This window comes from Misgurnus anguillicaudatus, chromosome 22 (genome assembly GCF_027580225.2).
Source record: "Misgurnus anguillicaudatus chromosome 22, ASM2758022v2, whole genome shotgun sequence".
Classification (NCBI taxonomy): domain Eukaryota; kingdom Metazoa; phylum Chordata; class Actinopteri; order Cypriniformes; family Cobitidae; genus Misgurnus; species Misgurnus anguillicaudatus.
Window position 1 is genome coordinate 42,151,049 of NC_073358.2, and position 21,541 is coordinate 42,172,589.

The 21,541-nt window shown below is 35.9% G+C and overlaps 5 protein-coding genes across 7 annotated transcripts in view; 2 read left to right on the forward strand and 3 right to left on the reverse strand.

Annotated features, from left to right (window-relative positions):
* The window catches only part of usp30 (ubiquitin specific peptidase 30), a 15,855-nt gene extending 9,144 nt beyond the window's left edge, over positions 1 to 6,711 (forward strand). For all 3 annotated transcript variants that reach the window (XM_055198705.2, XM_055198706.2, XM_055198703.2), the window contains exons 3-13: positions 93 to 275; positions 379 to 482; positions 597 to 695; positions 1,424 to 1,469; positions 2,480 to 2,574; positions 2,722 to 2,781; positions 2,889 to 2,975; positions 3,096 to 3,176; positions 3,394 to 3,616; positions 5,324 to 5,432; positions 5,541 to 6,711. In XM_055198705.2, coding sequence (XP_055054680.1) covers positions 93 to 275; positions 379 to 482; positions 597 to 695; positions 1,424 to 1,469; positions 2,480 to 2,574; positions 2,722 to 2,781; positions 2,889 to 2,975; positions 3,096 to 3,176; positions 3,394 to 3,616; positions 5,324 to 5,432; positions 5,541 to 5,787 — 1,334 coding nt within the window. In that variant the 3' untranslated portion in view covers positions 5,788 to 6,711. The remainder of the gene's footprint in view (positions 1 to 92; positions 276 to 378; positions 483 to 596; positions 696 to 1,423; positions 1,470 to 2,479; positions 2,575 to 2,721; positions 2,782 to 2,888; positions 2,976 to 3,095; positions 3,177 to 3,393; positions 3,617 to 5,323; positions 5,433 to 5,540) is intronic.
* Positions 6,712 to 8,197: 1,486 nt separating this feature from the next.
* Positions 8,198 to 10,823, forward strand: pxmp2 (peroxisomal membrane protein 2). Its single transcript, XM_055198698.2, has 5 exons — positions 8,198 to 8,395; positions 8,742 to 8,864; positions 9,354 to 9,516; positions 10,116 to 10,235; positions 10,320 to 10,823. The coding sequence occupies exons 1-5, from the start codon at positions 8,286 to 8,288 to the stop codon at positions 10,386 to 10,388; spliced, it is 585 nt and encodes a 194-aa protein (XP_055054673.1). The 5' UTR covers positions 8,198 to 8,285; the 3' UTR covers positions 10,389 to 10,823.
* A 791-nt stretch (positions 10,824 to 11,614) lies between these two features.
* On the reverse strand, positions 11,615 to 12,851 carry LOC129439843 (uncharacterized). The gene is made up of 2 exons (XM_055198697.2): positions 12,693 to 12,851; positions 11,615 to 12,584 (listed from the first exon to the last, which is right to left on the reverse strand). The coding sequence occupies exon 2, from the start codon at positions 12,575 to 12,577 to the stop codon at positions 12,107 to 12,109; it is 471 nt and encodes a 156-aa protein (XP_055054672.1). The 5' UTR covers positions 12,578 to 12,584; positions 12,693 to 12,851; the 3' UTR covers positions 11,615 to 12,106.
* A 3,056-nt stretch (positions 12,852 to 15,907) lies between these two features.
* On the reverse strand, positions 15,908 to 16,644 carry LOC129439336 (uncharacterized). The gene has a single exon (XM_073860481.1). The coding sequence runs from the start codon at positions 16,599 to 16,601 to the stop codon at positions 16,128 to 16,130; it is 474 nt and encodes a 157-aa protein (XP_073716582.1). The 5' UTR covers positions 16,602 to 16,644; the 3' UTR covers positions 15,908 to 16,127.
* Positions 16,645 to 20,632: 3,988 nt separating this feature from the next.
* On the reverse strand, positions 20,633 to 21,277 carry LOC129439841 (uncharacterized). The gene is made up of 2 exons (XM_055198696.2): positions 21,234 to 21,277; positions 20,633 to 21,158 (listed from the first exon to the last, which is right to left on the reverse strand). The coding sequence occupies exon 2, from the start codon at positions 21,152 to 21,154 to the stop codon at positions 20,633 to 20,635; it is 522 nt and encodes a 173-aa protein (XP_055054671.2). The 5' UTR covers positions 21,155 to 21,158; positions 21,234 to 21,277.
* Between the last annotated feature and the right edge of the window lie 264 nt (positions 21,278 to 21,541).

Genomic DNA, 21,541 nt, shown 5'->3' on the forward strand with positions numbered 1-21,541 from the left:
TTAACTATATCTTGCTGACATGTATGACTATCAATGAATTAGCTTAACATGAATAGTGAGTTTGATTGCTTAAAAGTATACTTTCTTTGCAGGTATGGTTCCTGGTCTGCTTAATCTGGGGAACACATGTTTTATGAACTCACTTCTTCAGGGTCTGGCGGCATGTCCTTCCTTCATCAGATGGCTTGAAGACTTTACAAATGAAAGCAGCATTGATCCAGAGAAAACAGAAAGAGACACTCAGCTGTCCAGATCTCTGATGCAGTTACTTAATGGTTAATGGTTACCCCAAATATCAACCTTTAACACTCATTCACACCGTCACAGCATGTATGAACACTAACAGAATGATTTGTGCATTCTTTCTCTATTTCACAGCGCTGTCGAGTCATGATCCAGGAGAAGATGATGTTTTAGATGCAGGGTGCCTTTTAGAAGCACTCAGACTTTACAGATGGCACATCAGCTCCTTTGAAGAACAGGTAGAATATGTTCAGAGCCAAATGTCAATTTCCAGATTTTTCTGAATATTAGTATATTTTAACCTCTGGTTATGGATTGGGATTTGGAAAGCGTCTTTTGGATTTTCTCTTCAGGATGCTCATGAGCTCTTCCATGTACTAACATCGTCATTGGAAGAGGAGCGGGTACGCCAACCCAGAGTCACTCATCTGTTTGACATGCAAACACTGGAGGTAAACAAGAGTATTCACCACATCACATAACATCAATATGTGAGTCCATTCTTAGGGGTCGTTTACACTACAGTGTTTTTAACCATAAATGGTAAAGTATTTACGTGTTTTGGTTGTTCATGTGACAACACGCGAAGACTAGGCATGTGCGAGTGTAACCAAAACAACAGTGGTGGCTTACAGAACTGTGTTTGTCAACAAAGTGTACAAAATTTTGACTCTTTATAGTCCAGGTAACATCCCCATCTATTGTCATCTTCGCAGATCCATGTGAATGTGGATCTTTTTGACAGCGTTGTTGTGTGTACGTGAACTTTTTCAAAAACAAAACTACATGGTTGTCTGGTAAACATGCCTTAGATGCCTTGGAATTGTTTGATGGGATAAAAAACACAAAACAGAATGCGAATCGTGCAACTACCTCATAATGTGGTACATTAAATTAAAGGAACAGTTCACCCAGAAATGAATTTTTTTGTCATCATTTACTTATCCTCAGTTTGTTCCAGACTTGTTTGGAACCAAGTAGAACTGGGGCACCATTGACTTTCATAGTTTTACCTTTTCCTACTGTTGAAGTCAATGGTGCCCCAGATCTTTTCGGTCACAAATATTTTTGAAAATATCTAAAAGGTTTGTAACAACTTGAGGATGTGTAAATAATCAGAATTTTTGTTTTTGAGTGAACTATCCCTTTAACCCTTACTTACAGACCTTAATGCTTTCAGAAATCTGTGGAGTCTAAAGAAAAAAACATAAGCTGCAGAAGTGGAGGTAAATAAATCAGTTTTTCATATTCAGACATTGCATTCAGGTTTAATGCTGCGTTCAGACCAGCCGTGGTAGAGGCGTCAAGCGCGAGTGATTTCAATGTTAAAGCTCCCGTTCTGTCTGTGATTTTGAAGCTTTGATTGTGTTTATAGTGGGCAATATAACATGTGTTCATGTTTCACGTGTAAAAAAACGCGGTATTTTTCACACAATTTACTTATCTGTATAGCGCTGTTTTCACTGTCCTCAAAACAGGCTGATGTCTTCCTTGTTCTATGAAGTCCCGCCTTCAGTAATACGTATCGAGTTCTGATTGTGTAGTTTGTTTAGTGTGCTGTGACTCGATAGCAGCTTAGCTTGCCGTTAGCTTAGCTGGCGACTGACGTATTCCTGTGGGCGGAGGTTAGTCAAAAAACTGTTCTAGTGACGTCATTAAAGCAGGAAGTAGAGGGCTGTAGTCCAAACCGGCCGTTCGTTGTAGGCTTTTAAAGAGGAATTCTATTGAAGAAAATATATCGCCTGGCAGTGAACTTTGAGCTTTAGCATTTTACAGGTATTATTTATGCTATTATAGCAACATTACACACTAACTAGGGTTTAAAAAATTGTATCAGGAAGAACGTGACCTTTAAGTCAATGCTGGAGGTCTTTAGTGCACCGCTGCAAACGCACGAGTTAAAAAAATGTAACTTTGCCGGAAAAACGTGCCGCTTTAACCAATCAGGAGCTTGCTCTGGTAGTGACGTGATTACAAAAAGCGAAGTTGCAGAAGCCCCTCCCATGACGCGAATTTCCCCGTGAATGTCTCTCTGACTAGAATTTCATGCGCGAATGAAGCGAGTAAACTCAAAATGTTCAAGCGGCAAACTAGACGCGGAAGACACGATTTTGGCGCCTCAAACGTGGCTGGTGTGAACCCACGGTAAGGGTTATAGGCATTTTCCGCAACTGTTTTATTTGGTATGAACAGGTCTTTACAGTGAAATTTATCTCATTATTTTATTGATCTCCAGGCCCACTGCATCCAATTCCAAGTTTATGGAGGACTCGGCACCCTTTTCATGGGCGATTAACAAGTTATATGGCTTGTAAGCGCTGTGAGCAGCAGGTGATCTTTTTTTAGGCCTTTTATAAAGAAAAAACATTTATAGATGCAAATAAAAGTTTTGTTAAATTAAATCGTATGCTAAATGCTTGATAAATTTAAAGAATCCTTTATCCATCTCATCATTAATGTGTCATTTCTTCATTTCAGAGTCCTGTGCATTATGATTCTTTCGACAGCTTGTCTCTGTCCATCCCTTCAGTTCAGTGGGTAAACAAAATGACACTTTAATGCAAAATCCATCTGTAGGTCCGCTTCTTTAAATAGTTTAAATGTCATAGCTACAGTCTTAAGTGCAGAAATGTTGCTGCTTTTAGGGTCGACCTGTTACTTTGGACCAGTGTTTGCAGCATTTCATTTCCTCTGAAACTATTAAAGAGGTGGAGTGTGAAAATTGTACCAAGGTATGATGAATGATTGCCAGTACAGTGTTTAGTGTTAGTAAAATCTTTTTAACTGTTATACCTTATTATTATGCATTTGTTTAGCATTACAGATGGATCACTGTCTCTATCTCTTTGTAGAAACATGCTGGAGATGTTATGAATGGAGAGGTTTTTGAGAGTCAGAGGACAGCGTTTGTTAAGCAGTTGAAACTCGGAAAGGTAGACGTGAATGTACTTCTTTAATTCTGAACAACAGCTTTACCGAACTCGGATAGTTATTTAACAGCTATAAGTACAATATGTGGACACCCCATTGTATTGTGTAAATAAACCTGTTAAATTGAAGTCAATGTCCACAAACATTTGGCCTAATACCTTAGCACTTTATAATAAACTCCTGATTGTTTGTTTGTTTGTGTTTTTTTTTTCTTTTTAGTTGCCTCAGTGCCTCTGCATCCACCTGCAGAGACTAACCTGGTCTAAAGAGGGCACTCCCATAAAAAGACAAGAACATGTTCAGTTCACAGAGTATTTGTCTATGGATCGATACAAGCACTGTACTGCTGTTCAGAAGCTTCAGAGGTCTAACAGAACAAATAAGCCTGTATCTGCTAAATCTATTGGAGAGTCAAAAGACAAACCCACTGCCAATGGTGTTGGTAAGACATGTAAAACTAACTTTCTTCAATTGTGTAAATTTGTTTATTTAAGATGCAATGTTGGACTTTTAGAAGGATCTATTGACAGAAATGCAATATAATATACATAAACATACAGCTACCGTAGCTTCTCTTTGTGTTTCGAAATTGAGGTTGGTTGAAATTCGCAATCTCGCCACTAGATGCTGTTAAAATCCCACATTGGACCTTTAAAGGTCCCGTTCTTCCTGTGTTTTTGAAGCTTTGTGTTTACAGTGCACAATATAACATGTGTTCATGTTTCACTTGTAAAAAAGCGCAGTATTTTTCACACAATTTACTTATCTGTATGCCGCTGTTTTCACTGTCCTAAAAACTGTAGGCTTTAAAAGGGGACTTCTGTTAAAGAAAATATATCGCATTTAAGCATATCTGTACAACGGGTATTGAGTCACAAAAAAAACTTAAATACTCTACAGGTGGTGTGATAGAAACAGTGAAACATCCCGGTGCTGTTATACTAAATATTGCATATTAAATACTCTTGAAACGGCACTTTTCAGAATCCGAGCTGTTGTATAATGATGTGACGTTAATTATTTTGTGTCCGTGTGGTTCAATCTAGTGATGCACCGATGTATCGGCCGCCGATATTTATCGGCCGATTTTTGATGAATTTGAAACCATCGGCATATCGGCAATAGCACGAGAAAGGCCGATACCGATTGTTTATTAATTAACTGCATAAAGAAATCCATTATATGTAAAAAATGAGTTAATGTTATTAATAAAATAAATGCTGAATAGCAAAAACCACCTTTGAAGGTTGTTATGCTGTCTTATTATATTTTTATTTTTATAGCTTAATTTGTGCCTCTCTTATTATGTTGGTCAGTTGAATGTTAATTAGATCCAATCCATGTTTAGTAAAAATAATTTGATGCAGAAATAAGCTAGCTAAGTTGTCTGTTTAAATCGGTATCGGCCCAAAAAAATCCTATCGGTGCATCCCTAGTTCAATCAAATGTAAAAGGTTTAAAATTTCAAAATAAATTTGCAGATTACTTGCATACATTCTCTTTTTTGAGGACCAAGTCTAAAATTTGTGGTTTTATTTCATTTTGAAAGAATATTTGGGGGATAATTGCAAAAATGTCAATGTGGTGTAACCGGTTCGTGTCAGTTTGTGTAACTAGTATTTTTTTTAAATGAAAAATAAATATATTCATAAAAAATGTGGAATAAAATATAATCATCTAGTTTAGTGTAATATGTAAGTTTTTTTTTACATACATGTTTACATCATTTGTCAAAGATTATTTAGAAAAAGTCAGGACAAATATTACAAAAATGCATTAAAATTTGCATTAAGAAATAACTAATAAAATTATATTTTTAAATTATTATTATTATTTTTGATGGTTACACTTACATGCCATCAAGGTGGATAAAATATTTAATATTTCTTATTCTTTGGCGCAATTGGCGGTTATACCATTTGACATTTTCAGGTCCATTCAGTCTTAACTTTGATAAAAATGGTGCAAATGATATTTTTTTATTGCATAAAATAAACCTAAATACCATATGTGCATTCAAATAAACCTGATGCGTGCTTTCAGAAAAAGTAAAAAAAAAAATTTTAATTTCTGGTTTTGCCAAACCGTTTTTTTCACTGACCCATAATACTATTTTAAGTATCTGCATTAATTCGGATTTCATTGGCAGATCCAGAACACTGTAACAACAACAAGTCACTGTCCAATGGGACATTTCCTTCTGTCTTTCTTCACCCTTCGGGACTAAAATCACACCTCAACCTCACTTATGACTACAGGTATATACACACAGTACTCGTCGTCTATGATATTGTGATTTTTATTCAATATATTGTGCTAATATATTTTCTTTATTCTAACATAACACCGATCTCTTCCCACTAAAGCGCTTCTGAGTATCTCTTCCGGTTGACAGCTGTCCTGGTTCACCACGGTGACATGCACTCTGGACATTTTATCACTTACCGCCGCTGCCCCGCCGGTCCCCGTGGAGCTTCTCCATTCAGCTCCCAGTGGCTGTGGGTGTCGGATGATTCAGTGAGGAAAGCGAGCCTGCAGGAGGCGCTCTCCTCCAGCGCATATTTGCTTTTTTACGAACGAGTGAAAAGGCCTGGCCTGAAGGTGGAGGAGTAGCATGTCTTCTGGGCTTGAGTTGGCTCTTCCTGATTATTATACAGTAGTGTGCTCGCTCCACTCCATTCCAGGCCATGAGTGCAATTCATGCCGTGCATGCAGTTTGGTGTGCATTTCTGAGCATGTTGTTTCTGAAGTCACTCTGTGGAAAAAATAGGAGAGGAGAAGGGTATGGATTTCGTCGTTGCAACATCTTAATCTTGCTCAGTGTCTGTGGAGTTCGTTTTCTTAGAACACTGCTCTTGCTTTGTGTAGCAGGTGCATTACAACATCATTGTCTGAGCGTAGAAATATTGCCGGTCAGGTTTTTAAGCTAACACTGGTGTGTAATTAAATCACACATGGGTTTAATCCTGTATGTCAGCAAAAACTGTTAAGTAGCAAATTGTCGCAGGTTTGTCGCCTTGCACATTTATGCTTATTTTACATTTATTTTCTAATTAATATTTCTTTATCTGTCAATTGCCCATTGTTAAACATTGGTTTAAATGTTTCTCAGCAACCGACATGCCTTTGTAACGTGTGAAATCCACTAAACTACTTTGTTTACACATTTGTAACATAACACAAGTCATGGGATACTTCCTTCTCAGATGTTGTAGATCTGTATTCTTCATAAATCATTTTCAAGTAATATGCCAATTTAACTGTAAAAGCTTATAAACCTCACAGAAATATGGTACAACTGTTACTTTAAGCCTTTGGTCCAGATGTTGTTTACTTGATCTGATGATCCTCAGAAATTACCTATTCGTTTTTTTGCTGGCATACATTTTACTGTCACTCCGAGATACTATTGGTTGATTGTACATGATGCTTTTTGCACAACAGTATATTTTTATGATATTCGTGTGTATGATTGTATGAATGAACGTTTTTCATGTGTAAATTAAATTAAAGAAAATAAAATCTTCAATAACAATATTTCATCTCTCTGTCGTTGGTTTTCGAAACCACAGGATTGTAATCAACCTCTATTTACTTTTCCGTTTTTTCCATGCCATATTGAAAGGGATAGCTTACCGAAAAGAGAAAATTCTGACATCATTTCCTCACCTACAAGTTGTTTCAAACTTGCAAAAAATATGTTTTGAAGAAACATGCAGATCTGGGGCACCATTGACTTCCATAGAATATCACTAAGGACAATACTCATCCTGGACACTACCTGTTTCAATTGTTGCCTTTTGGTATGCGCTATAGGTCCATACAAACAAGCACCACCAGATTTAAAAAATAGTTTTTTTTCCCCCAAATGCAATAGTTTCTCTAAACAAAGGCAGTTAGATAAACCAGTCACTCACTATCATATTTTTTTGAACTGCGATCATTGTTTTAATATAATTTTATTACTGTGTTTTATTCTATTCTATTTATTATTAGTTTTTTTATGTACTGTAATGATTATTGATTATTTATTGTATTTATTGTATACACCATGTGTAGAGCGCTCCGAATTTCGTTGTACTGTAAAGCAGTGGTTTTCAATCTGCAGGGGGCTGGGGCCCCCAGGGGGGCCGCGAGATGGTGCCAGGGGGGCCCCAGTTTTATGACATTTTATGAAATACATTAATTTATCGTGAATTCTGTGTAATTAAATCTAAAAAATAAGGCTACTAACCAAAAGCACAACTTTTTGTATAATTTAATGTTTTTTTATTAAAATTTTGAGTTTTAGAATATTTTTTTTGTCACAAATTTTCTTTGGGGGGCCGCGAAGGAATGTACCTTACACAAGGGGGGCCGCACGCTGAAAAAGTTTGGGAACCACTGCTGTAAAGTACAACGACAATAAAGAAAATACCATGGAGTGAATGGTGCCCCAGATCTGTTTGTTAATTAACATTTTTCAAAATGTCTTTATTTATAGAAATTTATACAAGTTTGAAACAACTTAAAGGTGTGTAAATGACAAAAAAATTTCAGTAACTTTCCCTTGAACAAAACAGACAAATGTGATTTTAACTTTTCAGTCCATAATTTAAATTTTCAGGCTGTTCCCACAGAGCTGTCATGTGGCTTCAGAATACGTAGAATGTAGGCTTATGGACTAGGGCACCACACTTTATTTTAGGGTCCAATTCGCGTTATTATCAAGTTGCCTGCATATTACTAAAATATGGACTTTTTAGTATTTATAAAACACATATTGCTTCATTTCTACGTAACCTTATTATATTTAGTCTTTTAATCGTAACCAAAACGACACAATCTTATTTTGGCTGAACGATTTTTTTAGGAGGTTATAAGAGGTCACGTTTTATAAGAGGGAATGGGAAGTCTGCACCCTTTAAAAGAGACAGCACGCGGACATTAGGGCGTGGTTATAAAGAAGTAAACCAATTGAAATGCATGTTCCCGATCCGGTCTATGACGTAACGATTCACACAACGCACGCGGCGTGCGCCCCGCCCCGTTCACTGATTCGCAATTCGCCCTCTTTGGGTAAAACAATTCAAGCTCATGTTGTGTACAGACGTTGTACAAATAATTTGACAATGCCAGCACAAAGCGTGCCTATCCGAGATCCCGCATTTCCGGTGAGGGTACTACAGCAATACTTGATTTTGTTAAAGCAATATCCAATCATCACCAAATCGGTTACGAGGTCAGTTTATATTTTTGTTAAAGCTAGCCTAGCTTTGTTTCTCTCATTGCTTCACATTTTACTACAATGACGAATTTGCAACTGTTACAGTTTATTCAAACCACTAACAAAGTATTACAAATACTACAGACTTATATTAATTCTTTATAGTGTACATCGTTAAATTATGCGTGCAGTGAGAATAAAGTTAAATCAGTAAACGTATCCAGTGCTGTTTTTTGAAAGGACTTTGCACTGTACCTGTCTCTCACTGCTGGACAAAAACATGAAGACAAGTGTCCACATCACTGTGCAAGGCCACGAGGGTTCACTGATACAATGACTCTTATTGTTTCTGTTTTCTCAGTGGTATTCTCTCTGCTTCGGGAAATCTTTTGTCTCAAGCTTTGGAGTACAGTAGAAAGAGTAAAGAAAATAGCCCAAAGAAGAAAATCAATGTCCTGGGACCTGTACACTTTGGAATTTATGGGTAAAACTATGATTACACCAGAATAAGACAATGCATTTATATGTATTTACACATAATAATTATATGCACTATTAAAATAATTGCGGAAAGTTATTTCACTGCATTGCATTTGAACATTTACACAAAAATGAATAACCTTGTACAAATTGCATGAATTACTCATTACAGACTGCAGTTTAGTGTGTAGGGTTGATAAATTAGTGCTGTCAAAAGATTAATCACATACAAAATAAAAGTTTGTGTTTGAATAACATGTTTGTGTATACGTTTCTTAAATGCATACATGCAAGTGTGTGTATTTATATATACAAAATAATTACAAACAGTGCAAACACATATATTATGCAAAATAAAACTTTTATTTTGTATGTGATTAATCCCTAAAATAAATAACATCACTTTTATCATCTATTAGAAATAAACATCAAATTCACAGTCAGTAATGTATGCCTGAATCTGCTGTTTAAAATAAATGTTTGTTTTTTCCAGACTTATAATAACAGGTCCAGTCAGTCATTATTTTTACAATCTCCTGGAGGTGTTGTTGCCCACCACTGTCTCATACTGCCTGGCCAAGCGTCTTCTTCTAGAGCGTCTAATATTCGCCCCAGCTTTCCTCTTGCTCTTTTATGCGGTTATGAATGCCTTGGAGGTACCGTAACATTTCACTGTTCATCTTATTTGAGACAAAATGTTAAAATTTTCCAGAGCATTTTTTATTGGAATATTTTCAGCGCTTATGTAAAAACTGTGTACATGAGCTGTGCTTCACGCTTAACTTTGACCAGAATCCTGGTCAAACTGCTGGTATAGAGCACAGCTACTGGTCAATGAACTTCATCTGTTTACTAAAGCTTATTTTGTGCAAGATAAGGCATGCAAAACATGGGTTATAACTTGCTACTGTTTACACATGCACTGCTTTTTACAAAAATTTACATTCATTTAAAATATTTGAAAATTATGTACAATGTGAGAAAAATTGTCTTTAGCTGTCACTGGGGTGGTACCCTTTTGAAAAATAGACCTTTGCACCAAATATTACATATTAGCACCTAAGACGTGCAAAATAGTACCTCAAAGATACATATTGGTACCGAAATATATACACACACATACATATACACATATATACAGCTGTACCTTAATCTTAATGGTGCATATGGGACCTTTTTTAAATGGTACTGCCCCAGTGAAAGGACCATTTTTTTTCTGACTGTGTGGAAAGACCTAATACAGTTTTAATTGGAGGGCAAGACACTTGCAGACCTTCAAAACAAACTTAAAGCTAGTTACTGGTCTTCGATGAAAATGAACTGGAAGGTTTGGACCCCATTTCAGTTTATCAACATCAACTATGTACCTGTACAGGTAAGCCTAGTACACCAAATCCCATGAAAACGAATAAAGTTATTTCATATCAAGCATCTCACTTTCTTTTCTGACTCCACATAGTTTCGAGTGCTGTTTGCCAACCTGGTTGCCTTATTCTGGTACGCCTACCTAGCCTCTGTCAGGAAATGAAACCAAACCTTATCAACAGTGCCAAAACAAGCTAGTACTGGCTGATGTAAAACTAATCTACTGTAGTTTGTGCCAATAAAAAACTGCTGTGCATAAATAGATAAAACTTTTAAAAGTTTTATAAGTATTAAGTTTTACATGGCAGGAAATATTTGTAATGCGATGCAATATAACAATGACATAATTACTGATGATCTTACCCAAACAGTTGTTATTGTATTTTTTTTATTACTTTCATCATGAATCATGATGCCTACATGGAGTGTACCACTTCCTGTTACTTGTGAAAGAACTAAAAATGATTTGTTTTAATTCAGTTATTTTAAAGCACATTGACTGAAGTGCAATGCTACTGGGGCATGTTGTAAAAAAAGGTCAGCTTTTGATAAATAAAGTGAATGTTATTTTCTGAAAATAAATAATGCATACATGTCATGTTCATAGCTTCCTTTATTTACACCCAAGACATTTTAGTATGTCACTAGAGTAAAAAAATACATATTAAATAGCATTTCTTTGAGGTTTAACCACTGTCGCCGAGATTTGAAAAATATTCAACTTTGGGCAAAAAGTCAATGTCAATTTTATACGGCCGTCCAATCACAGCGTAGAAGGGGCGGGACATTACCACAGAAACCAACCTGCTCACAGCTGAAGTTTTTTTTACTCACAGCTGAAGTATCAGCTACCAGTCAGCTAAAAAAAAAATAGCTAGTATTCGGCGTCCTCCGGGCGTTTTAAAAAGTTTTGGTGTACACGCTCCCTCAGTATAGGAATCAATAAAGCCATCCTTCATGCTCCGCCTCAAATCCAAGTTTCAGTTTCCATTCTGCATAATCGAAAAATGGCAACAGTGCAAATATCTGATAAACAAACGGTGACCCGGTCAGTGAGCACCCATATTACGTCATTTTTTGTGTGTTTTTTCATAAAATCCACAACATATTAAAATATATGTTCAGACATGTCAAAGACTGAAAGTAAACTTTAATGCTCCAAATCTCATAATTTTATTGAGACGTCATAGATTTTATAGACAAACATATTATGCTTAATAATTGATAGCATTTAGTTACATAAAGCGCACATCTGTATATGTGCCTATATTTTGATTAATACGATAAATACATACTTCACAGTGTACGATATTTATTTGCGTATAAAGATGGATATGTGTCTGAAGATAATATGGGTAGCCTATGAAGACAATAAAACTAGCGTTGTAATCGTTTGAGCTTTCATAATTTTATTTACAATTAAACAAAAAACTCTAAATATCAGTAAAAAAATAAAATAAAGATACAATACATGTAGGCTACAATACGTGCAGGAATCATGAATACAGCACTTACATTAAGACAAAAAACATTAATATTAGAAATAATAACTATTATAATAAAATAATATATTCTTTTCAAAGCGATGAAATCATTGCCTTGTCAGAATGAACAGTTTTATTTACAATTAAACAAAAAACTCTAAATATCAGTAAAAAAATTTAATAAAGATACAATACGTGTACAATACGTGCAGGAATCAGGAATACGTAGCACTTACATTAAGACAAAAAAAATAATATTAGAAATAATAACTATTATAATAAAATAATATATTCTTTTCAAACCGATGAAATCATTGCCTCGTTTAGTTATTATTTCAGAATGAACAGTTCAGTTTCAGCAGGACTATAAGGTTTTATCCAGGTCAGACTTTGTCCATTATCCTCCTCGGAGACGAAGTGTCATGTGAATGGTGCTTCCAGCTGTGATTTTGTAATCCCGAAGCATCTTTCCCGACTCCAGTTGGATTCCGCCGTAAATGAGCCTCTGCTGGTCCACCGGGGTTCTCTCCTTATTGTAGATTTTATTCTGGAGCTGAGATACCGTCTCATCGACACCAACGTCGTAGGTACTTGTTTCGCCCTTCACGTTCTTGACAAACACCTGCATGGGTCCAGGGGTCCTGATCAGGAGCGCTATTGTGGACCCAGAGTGCAAACCATAACTACTGAGGCTTCTGGAATCATCGTCAAGGTTGATCCGTTGACCGTTATTTGCAGACAGCTTCTGTTGAGAAGGGTCCACACTGAAGTCACGCAAAATTAGCTGCTTCAGGTGACCAACTGTGGCATTCCAGTCAACAGTCAGATGTTTTGTGATTCCATCGAATCCCTTTATTATTATATCCATTGCTTTTCTGTCAAAAAAGTTACAAAGAGCAAGTTAGTTCAAATTTTTAATCACTGGAGCATCGTCTCTTTCATTTTTGTAGTGTGCATGTGTCATTCTATGAAATTCTCCTTACCTGAGCAGAAGTTGTTCGAATATTTCGCTGTATGGTTGTCTTGTTAGAGTCTGGTTAGTCGCACCAAATCCACATCAAATTCACACTAAATGGCTCAGAGAGCAGAGGAATTAATATAAGGCATCCTTTAGGCTCCGCCTCAAAACAAGGTTTCGTTTCCGACGAGTTGTTCAGCAAGTTTCTGTTTCCTTTCTGCATAATCGCTGATGTAACGCGTGAGAAATAAACAAGGACACAGCGCAAATATCTGATAAAAAAGCGGATACATATTATTTTGCTTGATTTCAACATTAACATTAAAATAAAATTGTAAAAATGAACCATCTACAACATAACCACATGAGAAAAGTGTAGCCTTTAGTATTTACTTGTACCTTTAGTGTTTACTGCTCTATACAAAATGCTATATTCTGTATTATCAATAGTGATTGCATGAATTGTAGTGTATAGGCTATATACTTTACTATTTACAATTTTCAAAAACACTATATGAGACGTTTTACAATACAGTTTAAAATATGCTTAAGTATAGTATAGTATTTTTCATAAGCCTACGTGTATTTTTTCTGTAATGATAAAAACACCTCATGATCTATCTAAGGAGTTGTTTTTATAGGCCTAAGTTTAATAAATTGTTGTAAGCATCAACTGGACAGAAGAAAATTGCAAGAAAGGGAATTTCCCAGGATCACGTGACGGGGGATGTCCATGCAGGTAAACTTGCACGTCACAGAACCACACGTGACTACATACCTGTCGAAGGATTCGTTTTCCATTTAGGTTTTTGTTTATTGTCAAGTGAAAATCACCTGGCATTGCCCCTATAGGCATGTCTGAACTTGTTGAAATGCTTAGTAATATGTGAACAGTAATTTATTCGAGTATGTTGTGATTCAAAACGTTAAATCATCACATGAACAAATGATTGAGAATTTCAATTAATAAATAAAAAATAATAAATTTAAACCAGGGGACACAAAAATGATGTAGTCTAGTGCGTAAAGTAATGGTACACAATAGGTTAATGCATATTCATAACATTAATATCTTATCCTAAAGTTAAAGAAATTTTGACAGCCTATCCTATACTATAGAATACACTCACCTAAAGGATTATTAGGAACACCATACTAATACTGTGTTTGACCCCCTTTCACCTTCAGAACTTCCTTAATTCTATGTGCCACTGATTCAACAAGGTGCTGAAAGCATTCTTTAGAAATGTTGGCTCATATTGATAGGATAGCATCTTGCAGTTGATGAGAATTGTGGGATGCACATCCAGCGCACAAAGCTCCCGTTCCACCACATCCCAAAGATGCTCTATTGGGTTGAGATCTGGTGACTGTGGGGGCCATTTTAGTACAGTGAACTCATTGTCATGTTCAAGAAACCAATTTGAAATGATTCAAGGTTTGTGACATGGTGCATTATCCTGCCGGAAGTAGCCATCAGCGGATGGGTACATGGTGGTCATAAAGGGATGGACATGGTCAGAAACAATGCTCAGGTAGTCTGTGGCATTTAAACGATGCCCAATTGGCACTAAGGGGCCTAAAGTGTGCCAAAAAAACATCCCCCACACCATTACACCACAAGCCACAGTGGTAACAAGGCATGATGGACTCATGTTCTCATTCTGTTTACACCAAATTCTGACTCTACCATCTGAATGTTTCAACAGAAATCGAGACTCATCAGACCAGGCAACGTTTTTCCAGTCTTCAACTGTCCAATTTTGGTGAACTTTTGCAAATTGTAGCCTCTTTTTCCTATTTGTAGTGGAGATGAGGGGTAACTGGTGGGGTCTTCTGCTATTGTTGCTCATCCGCCTCAAGGTTGTTCGTGTTGTGGCTTCACAAATGCTTTGCTGCATACCTCGGTTGTAACAAGTGGTTATTTCAGTCAAAGTTGCTCTTCTATCGGCTTGATTCTCCTCTGACCTCTAGCATTAACAAGGCATTTTCGCCCACAGAACTGCCGCATACTGGATGTTTTTCCCTTTTCACACCATTTTTTTGTAAACCCTAGAAATGGTTGTGCGTGAAAATCCCAGTAACTGAGCAGATTTTGAAATATTTAGAAAGCCTGTCTGGCACCAACAACCATGCCACGCTCAAAATTGTTTAAATCACCTTTCTTTCCCATTCTGACATTCAGTTTGGAGTTCAGGAGATTGTCTTGACCAGGACAACACCCGTAAAAGCATTGAAACAACTGCCATGTAATTGGTTGATTAGATAATTGCATTAATGAGAAATTGAACAGGTGTTCCTAATAATCCTTTAGGTGAGTGTACACAGAGCTTTCCAGTGATATAGGCATTGAAAAGCTCTAATGTAGGCCCAGAGCCCTTTAGAAAGAGAGTTCTGACAACATAAGTCCAAAAGGAAGCTCATATGAGCCATTGAAACACATTGCGATCTTAATAGTCAAGAAATGCATTAATTTAAAGCATTTATATAACACACAAATATGTGTAGGTAGTTTTTTATGTAGTTACATCAACAATGTTTTTTGACAAATAAAATCCACTAATATAGGAAGATTATATGCCCAGCTGCTGTATGTGCCTTGTTAACATGTTTCACGCTGCCTCCAACAATGTTAAAGCTTCAAAATGCATCACACTGTGTGTTTCTGCATGTTAACCAAGTCTTTGGTGTCCCCAAAGTACGTATTTGATGTTCTAGCTTTAAAATACCATATAGATAATTTATTATAGCATGTAAAAATTGCCACTTTGTAGGTGTGAGCAAAAATGTGCCTTTTTGGGGTGTGTCGTTTTAAATGCAAATGAGCTGATCTCTACACTAAATGGCAGCGCCATGATTGAATAGTGCAGATTAAGGGGCAGTATTATCCCCTTCTGACATCACTGGGGAGCCAAATTTCAATGACCTGTTGTTCACATGCTTTCAGAGAATGGTTTACCAAAACTAAGTTACTGTTTTCGTGACATGTCCCCTTTAAACTGCTTTAAATATTTTTTATACATTTTTTCATCACTTGGACAAAAACTTTCAATTTTTTAAAGGAAACCAAGATTAGTCTTATAACCCAAAGATACTCAGAGTTAAATTAATTTAAAATGTATAAATCACCTTTACAGGTCACACTCAAAACCTTTGACAGGTAAAGAATTTTATTTTTAAGAGTAGGCCTACAGAAAAAACACAGAAATGCACTAAGACACAATAAATATATTCATCTATAAATTTATTAAATAAAAAATGTATGCACATGAAATACAATACATAGGCCTAAATAATCATACATAAACAAATTTTAAACATTGTCTACTGTTAGCGATTAACTGCATTTAAAGTACAGCAGAACGAATAAAGTGCTTTAGTTTTAGTTAACAAATATAGCCTACTTCGACATCTTTCGTCCCAGTAACCACATATATAAACTGTCCGCTATTTTTCTCCATTAACCTGATCGGAGACGGAAAACAATGTGCATTGTGCTTTTATCTTTAATGCCGTAGTCTTTCAACTTCATGCCAGACTTCAGTTCTTTACCATCGCAAACTAGACTCCACTGGGTCAGAGGGATTCTCTCTTTGTTGGAGATCTTTTTCCGGAGCTGATCTACAGTCTCATCCACGTCCACATCATAAGTGCTTATCTTGCCACTATCGTTCTTGACAAACACCTGCTTGATGGGTACAGGGTTCGTGATGAGGAGCGCTATTGTGGATCCAGAGCTCAAACCATAACTACTGAGGCTTCTGGAATCATCATCAAGGTTGTGTCGTTGACCATTATTTGCAGACAGCTTCTGTTGAGAAGTTTGCACATTAAAGTGCTGTGAGATCTTCTGCTTCAGGTCACCAACTGTGGCACTGAGGTCCACAGTCAGACGTGTCGTGTTTCCGTTGATTTCTTTTACTGTTATTTCCATGGCTTTCCTGGCAAATGGAGATACAAAAAGGAAGCTATAGTTAACAATAACAACTATAGCAGCATCTACCTTTATGTAAAAGTCTAAACTGTTAGCTTAGACCTATCGTGTGAAATAATAATAAGCTATGGAACTTACCGAGTTATTTAAATCTTTCTCTGCTGGTTTTCTTTCTTGAGTCTGGTTAAGTCACACCAAAATCGAATACTGTGGCACGGAGTGCTTGACGGATTATTATAAGGCATCTTCATGCTCCGCCTCAGAATGATGTTTCGTTTCCAAGACTTGATCAGCAACTTTCATTTTCCATTCTGCATAATAGCTGATGTAATGCTGAGAAAATCTAGAGGATGCACAAAGCTTATACCTGATAAACAAACAATATATTTTTGTTTAACAATAGTAGCATTAGAATTTAAGTTTATATTTTTGTTTTTTTCTGTGCTTAACATTAATATCAAGTTATTAGATGTTTCGTTTTTTTTAAATTATGCTGTAAACCAGTGCTTCTCAAATAGTGGGGCGGGACCCCCAGGGGGGGCTCGAAGCGACACCAGGGGGGCGCGCGAGACCCCGGGAAAATACTTTTTCAGGAAGTGATTTTATTTGCACCGTCACTTAAAGACATTACAACCCAAACACGCTGATAAGCCGCTTGAGTTTTTTATTATTATTTATTGATTATATTTAATTTAATTTTTCAGTATCAAATGGTCAAAAAATATACTGTAAATAAGGATTGATTTATTTTATTTCAGGCAAATTGATGCATTTTTAGTCTTTTCTGGTACAGACTAAAAAAACAATGTTAATAAAGTTATTCTTTGTTGTAAGTTGATTGATATTTTTTTGTGTGTTTTCTTTAATGTTAATAAGGATACAATGTTTTGCAGATGTGTAATTTTACAGACAAATTATACTATTTACAGTCGCGGCGGAGAGTTGGGGGGGCGCGAAATGTTTACTTCTTCCTAGGGCAGAAAATAATTGAGAAGCACTGCTGTAAACAAATGTTTTTGAGTCTCTCAAGAAAGGGAATTTCCCGGCGTTCACGTGATGGGGATGCCCACACGTCACAGAAGAACCACACCTGTTTCGTTTTTCTTTCAGGTGATTTGTTTACAGTCAGTTGCACATCTGCTGTCTATTACATAACATATGCAGTGCACACTGGAATACCTGACTTTGTTGAAATTATGCTTTATTTAATTTGTAAACCGTGTTCGTTTTTCCTGCCGTGGCATGCACATTAAATCAAGATTAGCCATTTGATGTAAGGTAAGGGAATAAAAAGTGAAGCACAACAGAATTAGTTCACACACACATTTTATTTATGAGGCATTAGAACATACAATAAATAAAGTTGAAGAATAGAAAATACACAAAAAGGCACGCATACGTAAAAAAAAATTAAAGCACATTTTAAACCCAATATCGTTGTCACCAGATATAAGCTGGCTACATTAAAGTTGCAGTTTGCAGTGACGTAAAATGCTTTAGTTTTTATTGTTCCCTTCACCTTAGCAACCCTTTCACATAAACAGTTCATATATCTGAAAGATACACACTTTTACCAAATCTGTACCAAATCATGCCCAAAAGTTTTGGCAACCCTGAAAATTTTCAAAAAAATTAAGTATTTCTCACAGAAAAGTATTGCAATTACTTGCCCTCGTGAGTTTAAAGGAGCATCACATGCTTGAAACAAACTGAATTATCCACCATTTTGAAAGGGTGTCAATAATTTTGTCCAGAGCCCATTTATATGAATTATGAAAATGTGCTTGTTTCCCGTTTTTTTGTGTTGGTCCAATACACACAAAGGAAATTTGTATGGGTCAAAATGATTGATTTTTCTTTTATGACAAAAACATTATATACAACGTAAAGATCATGTTGCGTGAAGATATTTTGTAAATTTCCTACCATAAAAAATATATCAAAACTTTATTCATTTGGACAACTTCAAGGGCGATTTTCTCAAAATGTCAAAAAAATTTACCCTCATGGGTTTTGTGGTCCAGGGTGACATTTATTTTTTTCTAGTATTTTTATGAAGCATTTTTAATCTACTGTAATAGCCCTAATGCAGGTAAAGTTTTTAACAACTATTTTGAGTTTCCTGAAATAGGGAATTTCCCACGATCCCGTGATGACGATGCCCAGGTAAATCAAAGCATGTCACAGAACCACACCTCATCTGACTACACACCTGTCATAGGTTTCATTTTCCACTCAGGTGATTTGTTTACTGTCTATTATATGACACACATGTGTACACTAGCTACACCTCATCTTATTGAAATGATATGCTGATAGTAATACGTAAACAGTGTTTGTGATTATTTCCTTTCCTTATTGCAAATCACTGGTTCATTCAGATGTGTGGCTTTCCAGCATAACTGGAATACATTTCCAATGTATTGTTAAATTAGCAAACCAGATCTAAAGTTTATGGGTGATAAAGACAATAAATAGCCAATTGAATTAAATGATTTATTATATGCAGTTGTTTCTGTAATGTTCCTGTAGCTGAGCCCTGATTGATAGGGAACATACATACTGATAATAATACAATACAAAAAAAAGTTTCACAAAGTATCCATAAACAAATCTAAAACTAAATTTTTTAAATCCATATGAAAGTAGAATTAAATTTGAAACTATGGGGTCCACAGACGTGTTAACCCCCTAACCCTGTACTTTCACTGATTTCTTTTACTGTCATATTCAAAATGAGTTACAAAAAGTACAATGTCAATACATATTGCCGCATTGTTCATTTATTTAATTGTCTGATCATACTTCTAATGTCTAATATGGAGCTTACCGAGCTCTACTGTAAAAAAGCAGCATGAAGTTAAAAAAAGTAATTTTGCAAGTCAATTCATTCGAAATTTTGACCTGTGAATATTTGACAACACTTACTTTTTTTTTTATTAAAGTAGCATAAAATATATATGTTGATTTGACAAACATGCTGCATTTTTTAGTTTGGTAGTAAGTCGCACCAAGACTAAATGATCAGGGTGGAGGCACTCGTATGAGGCATCCATTATACCCCACCTCAAAACAAAGTTTTGTTTGCAAAGATTTGCTTAAAAGTAACGGATTACATAATATTACATAATATTTAATGTAATCTTTAACAAAAAATATCTGTCTACTTAGCCATGTTTTTGTGATCAGCATTAATAGTTAGACAGTTTATCCATAGAGGTTGTTTCATATAAATTATGTTTTTTTATGTTGCAATTAAAATATTAGATGTCCAGATCAAACCAAACGTCACAGATCCACACATCATGTAAGTACACACCTGTTAAAGGTTTCGTTTTCCGCTCAGGTGATTTGTTTACTCTCAGTCTGTTTTGTTTAAAACTTCTGTATATTACATAACATTAACTTTCCAGGCAAAACTTATTTATAGTAATATGTGAACAGTGTTTGTACTCTGTCAGATATATGGCATGTTAAACCATCACATAAATAGATGATTGAGATTAATTTGAAATGTATTGTTAGTCAGCATAAATAAAACACAGGATGTAATTTATGGGTGTTAAGTAAAATAAAAAAGGCTGGAAAATTTAATGCAGCTTAAAGTAGGGGTCTCCAGATTTGCTCTTGTCCAGCAGAGTTCAGCTTCAACCTGAGTCAAACAAACCTGAACCAAACAATTGCATTAAGTTTTAAGACAAGCTGAACTAAAATATATATATCTGTCTGTTAAATCCAGGCTAAACGTTCATTATCTATTGATGAGAGGAGCATCAAAGTAAGATTTAAATCTTTGACATTACCTTATTCAGTGATTATTAAGATACGTTTATATTTTCACACAATGTTCTTTACATTATAGGAATATTTTATGTAGATAACAGTAAAAGACTTTAAACATGCAAGAAGTACTGATGTCAGAGGATATAAAGTGACACTAAATTAGTTCACATGCATGTTTTATTTATGATGGATAATAACATACAAATACGCAACAAAAAAAGCAGCACAGAAAATGCAAGGAAAATAGATCAGTTTACTTCATGTATAAATATTTGATAAATAAAATCATTTTTAAATATTCTGCTGCCACCAGGTTTGAGAGATGTTGTGCTTCCAGATGTGATGTTGTATTCTTGCAGCATCTTGCCAGGCTCCAGTTGTCTACCATTGTACACAAGCTTCTGTTGATCTGGTGGGGTTCTATCTTTGTTAAAGATCTTCTTCTGGAGATCATCTACCTTCTCATCAGCATCAACATCATAAGTATGCGTTATGCCCTTCTCGTTGCGGACCAAAACCTGTATAGGTATAGGTTTCTTGATGAGGACCATTACGGTGGACCCTGAGCGCAGGTTGTAACTGCTGAGGGTTTTGGTATCATCATCAAGGTTATTTCGTTGATCACCATTATTAGCAGACAGCTTTAGTTTAGGAGGATTAACATTTAAGTTTTGTGAAATGAGCTGCTTCAGTCGACCAACTGTGGAATTGTTGTCCACTGTCAGATGTATTGTATCCCCATTCATCTGTACTATTTCCAGTTCCATCATGATCCTGACAATATAACAGATAACATTTAGGTTTAAGAAAGTATTTTCAATTTATTTTTATTGTATTTTCCTTGCTTACCGATTAGTTGATCTTCTGCTTAACAGTAGCCAAGTCTTCCAAATAAAAATCCCAAGCAAATAACCTCAAAAGAGGGAGGCATGCATACAGTATTGTTCAAAATAATAGCAGTACAATGTGACTAGCCAGGGTGATCAGGGTTTTTGGTGTATTTTTTTGTTGCTACGTGGCAGGCAAGTTGCCAGTGGGTTCAGTTGATTCTCGGAGAACGGATGAGACCCAGCGTTCGTGATGTGCACGCTCTTGGGGCTGTGCAGTTGGGCAATTGGTTGAAATAGTTGAAAGGGGTGTGTTCAAAAAAATAGCAG

Excerpts from the sequence above, each read along its gene's own strand:
- LOC129439843 (XM_055198697.2), bottom strand. The coding sequence starts at position 12,577 with ATGGATATAATAATAAAGGGATTCGATGGAATCACAAAACATCTGACT.
- LOC129439336 (XM_073860481.1), bottom strand. The coding sequence starts at position 16,601 with ATGGAAATAACAGTAAAAGAAATCAACGGAAACACGACACGTCTGACT.
- LOC129439841 (XM_055198696.2), bottom strand. The coding sequence starts at position 21,154 with ATGATGGAACTGGAAATAGTACAGATGAATGGGGATACAATACATCTG.
- pxmp2 (XM_055198698.2), top strand. The coding sequence starts at position 8,286 with ATGCCAGCACAAAGCGTGCCTATCCGAGATCCCGCATTTCCGGTGAGG. Across the intron at positions 8,396-8,741 it reads ATCACCAAATCGGTTACGAG|TGGTATTCTCTCTGCTTCGG; the intron begins GTCAGTTTATAT and ends CTGTTTTCTCAG. Across the intron at positions 8,865-9,353 it reads GTACACTTTGGAATTTATGG|ACTTATAATAACAGGTCCAG; the intron begins GTAAAACTATGA and ends TGTTTTTTCCAG.